Source organism: Panulirus ornatus, chromosome 30 (genome assembly GCF_036320965.1).
Source record: "Panulirus ornatus isolate Po-2019 chromosome 30, ASM3632096v1, whole genome shotgun sequence".
Taxonomy (NCBI): Eukaryota; Metazoa; Arthropoda; class Malacostraca; order Decapoda; family Palinuridae; genus Panulirus; species Panulirus ornatus.
The window spans coordinates 6,132,501-6,139,269 of NC_092253.1; the positions used below are offsets into that span (position 1 = coordinate 6,132,501).

The window sequence follows — 6,769 nt, forward strand, 5'->3', positions numbered from 1 at the left end:
AACAAGAGCTTTTCATAGACCATAATAATAGTGTAGCTTGTAAATTAGGAGAAATATTATGAGAATTTGAGTTTGACTGACGAGAAAATGACCTGAAATGTAGGCCATGACACAGAGAACCTACATCTAGCTACCCACCTCTTCGTCGTCTTCTGTGTCACCGGAGTAGCCAGTCTCCGTCAGCTGTCCAATGGAATGCTTCCTAACCAGAGGCAAGTCCATCCGCGTCCCCGACAGGATGGAATCGGATGCCCGACGAACCCAAACACCACGTGACCCCTGTCGACGGTTTGCCTTTGTCACCACAGTGGTGAGGGCCGCTACCTCGCATCCTTCTTCAGTCTCTTCGTCGCTGGAGACGACAACAGCGTTGCTGCGGGTGAGCCTAGGGCGCGACCTCAAGCGTGGGCGTGAGCGCACGGGGCCGCTGTCGTTCGAAGACGAAGGCGAAGCTCTGTCCCAGTTCGAGCCCCTGACGAATTCGTTCTCAGACACGCAGCGACGGGCTGTAGCCGTCGGGGATAACGCACTTCGAGCAGGATGAGTGTGCGATTCACTTTTGTACGAGTGACAGATGGAAGGACAATCGCTAATGCTCGGCGAATCGAGTGATGGCTTCCTCCTCCAATCATTCACGTCATTGACGTTATCTTCCTCGTACATATTGTATTTACCCTCATTCTTTTCCCTCCGCATGAGATGCGTCTCCGACTTGGAGAGGTTATCCTCATCCTGTGGTTGCAAGTACTCTCCCGGAGAGACCTCGTCAGCGGACTTGGAGAGTCTCGTAGTCTCACCGGCTGTGTGGCTTTCCAGCAACTTCTCAAAAAACATAGCGAGGAGAGGGCGGTCCGAGGCCGTAGACATCGCCGAACTGGGCCTGGAAGATGGAGCAGATACGGCCTTCGACTGCCTCGGTGTCGGCATTGGCCGCAGATCCCTGGAAATGCGAGGCGCTGGCACTGGAATCGGAGACTGAGAGCTGGAAGGAACCTTCTGAACTGTACCCTCTTCTGCTGATTCTCGTGGACTGTACTCTGCCTCAGTGAGCGAGCTTGGGGCGACAGTTTCATCTGAATCGTTTACCCTATTCGCGTCCTTCGCATTAGTTCGTCCCTCCTGGAAGTTAGTGCCGCTAGTGCTACAGTTAATGGTCGTCGTTTCAACGTGCCTTGCGAGTTTCAGCAAACCGGAGACAACCTCATCTACCGGTATTTCTTCAGTATCCAAAACTCGTTCATAATTTGCTGGTAAAGTGCCGTTATCATCATGAAGTATTCCACTGGTTGTCCCCTCTATGTTGGGTGTTTGTTTTTGCAAGCAAGATGACTCTGAATTACTTGCTCTCTGAAACTGCAACATACACAAATTTTGTTCAGTCTTCCCGGTTTTTGAATCAAAATCTACTTCTGAATTCTCTGATTCTTCCTCTGTCTTGGATATAGATTTTTCATGTATTAATTTATCGTTCCCTGCAGTATTTTCCTTAACGTGCAATCTTTTTTGTCTAATTCCGGTTTCCTGTGTTAGTGTACCAGCAGATATTGCATTTCCTTTTGGACTCTTGTTAGTTTGAGACTGTGTATCACACTGCTCCTGTTTAATATTGGTGAATTTCGTGTCATTTTTTGTCACTTCTACAAACGTTTTCTCTCCTACGATGTAAGAAACATTTTCCTTTGTCACTCGTGTTACATGTATGTTGATGCTGTTATTGCAGTGTATGTCTCCCTCTTCATCCCCAGTTTTGGTAGGAATGTCTACCAACTCTGAGGTCTCTCCCTGTTTCTTTGTTGCAGGGGGTTGGCTCTCCCTTGAGAATTTCTCACTGTTTCTTTCAACCTCTTCCTCAGACTGTACATCAACCTGTTTTCCTTCATTACCTTTAGTTTCCTTTGCGGCTGTTGCTTCAACGTATTGGTCGTCTGTTCCAAACGACCAAGACGACTGTCCGCTGCCAACATTATCATACTCACTCAGCGGAGAAGCATTATTCTCTATGGACTCCGACCCAACCAGTGGGAAAGGAGCGGCATTGACAGCTGGGGCATCTTTGTCTTCGAACTTTGCAGCGTCTTGTGGATTATCCTCCGCATCATTAGGAGGTTCAGTACCAGGAGGCTCTTGGGGGATCTCCGTTTCACTAAGACGGCCTCCTTCTCCATCCAGACATGGAGACTGGGGCGACTCTACCGAAGCGTTGTCAGCGAAGAGAGTATCATCTTTGGACTGACTTATACCGAGTGAAGGGGAGGTGTCAGATAATATACCCCTGACAGTGAGAGACAGTGTATCATCTGGCTCGGGAGAGATAGGGTACTCGAGAAGTGAATCCTCGTCTGTATTTTCCCCCAACGGAAACTTGGTGTATGTCTCTCCTCCGCCATCAGTCTCCGCGTCCGTAGCGGAGTCTTGGCGGACCAGATCGCCGGCGTGATCTTCACTCCCGTGTCCTGATCGGATCATGTCTAAGTCGCTGTCAACGAGGGAAAAACGGCGATAATTGTGAGCCTCTGTTAGCAAGTCAAGCTCAGCTGGTTTTCGATGCCCTGAGAGGATCTGGAATAGTCTTGGAGGCTTGGGAGGAGGAGGAGTCTGGGGTATAGGAGGTGCATTGATTGTCAAATATTGGTTGTAAGTGTTGTACTTGTCGAAGACAAGCGTAGGCGGAGGTGGCCTCTTCGGCGGGATCTTCTTTTTGTGAGGAGGTTTGGAGGGCCTTTTCCCTAGAGTTAGATCAGTGATCTCTCGTTCCTCGGAGGAACTGACACTTGACAACCTCTTGGCGATCCTCTGCTTCAAGCTGGGCTGCTCCTCGCTGGAACTGATACTTGGGTTCTTCCTCACGAGACGATGAAGGGAAGTGAAGAATCCAACGTCTTCGCTTGAGCTCACACTCAACGAGTGCTGAGCTGCGGAATGTCCAGAGGTTCCTTCATTGGAACTCTCTCTTGAGACGTTAACCTTCCAGGTGTCTCTGCTTTCTAATGGGCTTGATTCTGAATTCTTTAACGTCCTCTTTTCATGAGTAGCAAGAGTTGAGGGTGTAGTCATATCTTCATCTTCCATCACTTTGTTGTCAGTTTCAGATGTTATGATCACTTGTGGAACGGGAGATCGAAGCCCACAATCTACAATGTTAGGTACTTCATTCATGGGGTTCCTAAGAGGGTCTTGTAGTAGGGTTGCCTTCGTGTTTTCCACTGCTGCATTTCCCTCAACTTTATGTACTTTTTCTCTCATTTTATGTCTTTTCCTTTCCACACTTGATTTTCCTTCATATCCAATTTCATTATCTTCTTTAGTACACCTTGTATTCACAATAATTTTTTCTTCGTCTCTGTATGATTCTTTCTCTTCGGTAAGTCTTACACTCTTTGAAACACCTTTTTCTTGACAAGTCTGATAATTCTCTTCCTTATTGTGGCTTTCGCTTGTGAGGACGACCTTTCCAATGTCATTATTCTCAGCGTCTTCCCTAGTGTGCTTTTCACGTTTTGCTACAGTTCCCTTCTCCCTTTTCTGTTTACTAACTTGTTTTCTTTCATCTTTCATCTTTATGTCATATTTCTCGAAGCCGTTTCGCAAGCCTCCGTTCTCCGTGTGCCCGGCTGTCCCATCAGCACTTCTTTTCTCAGTTGTATCTTCTGAACCAGCCTCTTTTGTGGGACTGCTGCGAGAGGACCTGGGCGTTGCTCGTGGCTGTAAACCCTTCTCCTTGATCTTACTTTTGCAGTCTTTAGCCCAAGGCACTGATGTCTTCCACACAAAGCCTTCCTCATCGCTCAGGTCGCTCGGAACTTTGCTGTTACTGGAGACGTCGACAGAGGAGAGGTGTCCTCTTTGAAGCTTGTGTTTAGTCGAGGTTATGAGGTCATCACTTAGTGATTTTTTGAGAGATTTTGGTTTATGAGGGACAGGAGGCTTGGTGTTCGTCGGTGATGAGGGGTTGGACTGATGTTTGACTTGTTCCATCGCCTCATATCTCAGAATTATGTTATGGACAGACCCTTTCCTAGACTTTGTGGAAGACTCGGGAAGTTGCGTAGCTTCGCTCTCCACATTGTTTACTACACTGTCACTTGGCTTTCTCGACCCCTCACTTGTCTCCTCTTTCGCTTGTCCTCCTGAACTTTCTGATTTTGAGAAATGAGAAGAAGAGCTGTCTTTCGAAGGAGGCGTCTTCCACGACGTGCTTAGGTTCTCGTCGTCTGATATGAAGCTCCTCCGACGTCTACGAAAATCCCGGTAGTAGAAAGCGTCATCGTCGAAGTCTCCTGCCTCGATGTCGTCTTGGCTCAGGGTCAGCATTCTGGCGTCTACCAGAAATTCCCCCTGAGTTGGGAAGTTATTCTCCTTCAGGATATCGTCATAACTCCTGGAGAGACCGTTCGAACTCGTTCTTTCAAGGGCAGTGAGATCCATCACGCTCTTGGAATTCTTACCGAGAATAGTCTTAAAGGCTTTCATAGGTGCGGTCGATTTCTTCTTGGCTGAAGGACGGATCCTCAAATCTTGTGGGGTCGGGTCTGGAAATTCATAGGACCTCTTCTTGCTAAACCTCGAATGTCGGATTTTGTTGGCGCCTGAAGCTGAGGACTCAATGCTAGTGAAGCTGGTTAGTGACAGGGTGTCACCGTCACCAGCCTTAGGCCTAATCTGAAGGAACTCACTGCTATCTTTCACGAAGCCAGTCAACATAGGCTCGGTTTTGTGGTTGTTGTTACACAGTCGCATATTTAGATTAGCTTTCAGATTGTTGAATTTACCCAAATGGTCCGACAGATGACTTCCTCCAGACTTGATGGAAGAGTCTCTGTCAAAATCAAATTTTTTCTTCCTTAGGAATGACACGGAAGAGGTAGACATCGTTTCGGATAATGGTCGTTTCGACAGCGACTCCTTACTGCTGGACTTTCTCAATCGTAAGAAGGGCAGAGGACTTGAGCCACGTGATGTACGTCCTTCGGCAAGTTTCGGGTCCAAATTCCCTTGGGCCGAAGGCCCTTGAGTCTTTTTACTTAATCCCTTCGACAATGACTTCCTAAACGCCTTGTTCACGCTCCCTATACCTTTAGACTTCCGCGAATCCTTGTGACACTTCATGTCTTCCTCGGGAGGGTATCTTCTAACCTCCTGAAACTGTGGTATTTCGAAACTGACCGACTTTCTCCTCTCGGGTGAGGGCGACCATCGTCCTGGTCGCTTGCTCTTTGAGTCCCCATTGTTCTTAACTTCGTCTCTATGACACGCTTGCAAGGCTGAACAACTTTTCCAGGAGGTCAATGTTTGCTCTTGTGGTCTCGTCTTCTTCTTCTTCTTCTCCCTTCTGTGCAAAGTCGGGGAATCTTCGTTTAGATAATCTTTCAAACTCTCCCTAGAGAAAGGAGGCTCTGAGTCGAAAGATTCATCCAGGTCAGGATTTGGAGTCATAGCCACACTTCCTACCTGACTACCGACGGCGCCTGCAAGCGTTGGAGCACATAAGTCAGTGAATTCCTTCTGACTCGAAATTGTCTTCGAGGATGATCTCTTCTGCTTCATCCTCGTCTTCTTATGCGTCTCCGTTTTCTCTCCGTCCGTCTTTTCTATATTCCCGTTCTCTTCTCTGGTAGTCGAGGGGTTAACGTGTCCATCAGTATGTCTCGTTCTCCTCTGTCCTGCCCTGGAGATGCGATCGAAATCCTCGAAGCGCCCTTTGGAGGAACTGCCCGCAGGGAGGACACCACTACTCGGGTGCTGTTGACCTAATGGGTCCATCTTGCGCAGATATGATGAGGGTTTTCCTCTTCCCTTTCTAGAAATGCTGCCTTGGATGAGACGTCACTCAGTATCACGAGTCTTTCATCTACTTTGTGGCCACAGGATCTCTAATCATTCCACTAAATCTCGTATATTCTAAATCAATTTGGTTTCCCATTATTCAATAACCAGTATCAAGGGATATTTCATTTACTGTAGAAGACTCGTATGTAAAAGAAATCATGTCAAGACTGTACAGAATAAATATCAAACACATTAAATGACAACAAGATTAAGATAATCTAAGTGTAGCTTACAGCAACGAAAGCTCTAACATCATGTCCGAGTACAGACAGATGACCTATATTGCCAAACGCAAGTGTATATCAGTTCAAACACCGAAGGTAAATAATTCTAATCTTTTTCTGATTAAGCACGAAAAAAAAATCTCATTTATCTTTTTTCACTGTACATATAATCACTTTTAATCTTTTTCTGATTAATCACAAGAAAAAAAAATTCTTCATAAATATTTTTCACTGTCCATACAAATTCTTTTATTCCTTTTCTGATAAATCACGAGGAAAAGCTATTCTTCATTTATCTTTTTCCGTGTCTATTGCCCCCCTGCAGGGAGACATTTGATCTCGATATAGACACTAGAGACCTGAGCTTTCGTAGTCGTTTTACGTTGGTCTGCGCCTTCGTTACTGACTTTCCAGGAATTAACACTCGTATTGGTATGTATTTTCTTCCACTTGTGATGGCATCTCGTTTCTGGCACTAGCAATTCTGGCACTACACACACACTCACCACTACACCATTACATATGCCTCCTTGATCTAAAGTCCTTCTGTTCTTCGTCACTAATCAGTTCTTTTGTGTATCTTAATACGTGAGGATAACAGAACACAGAGACTTATCATCTTGAGTGCAGTGTAGCCCGGTATATCTTCCGACGAGGGGCGGTATATTTATATATACAGTGGATATACATAGTTCATTATACCTTTAGATAAAGGGGTG

At 46.3% G+C, this 6,769-nt stretch overlaps 1 protein-coding gene across 1 annotated transcript in view; it reads right to left on the reverse strand.

The window, feature by feature from the left end:
• Rbp (RIM-binding protein) overlaps positions 1 to 5,964 on the reverse strand; it is a 293,718-nt gene extending 287,754 nt beyond the window's left edge. Inside the window, exon 1 of the mRNA XM_071679462.1 lies at positions 139 to 5,964. Coding sequence (XP_071535563.1) covers positions 139 to 5,760 — 5,622 coding nt within the window. The 5' untranslated portion in view covers positions 5,761 to 5,964. The remainder of the gene's footprint in view (positions 1 to 138) is intronic.
• Positions 5,965 to 6,769: the final 805 nt, after the last annotated feature.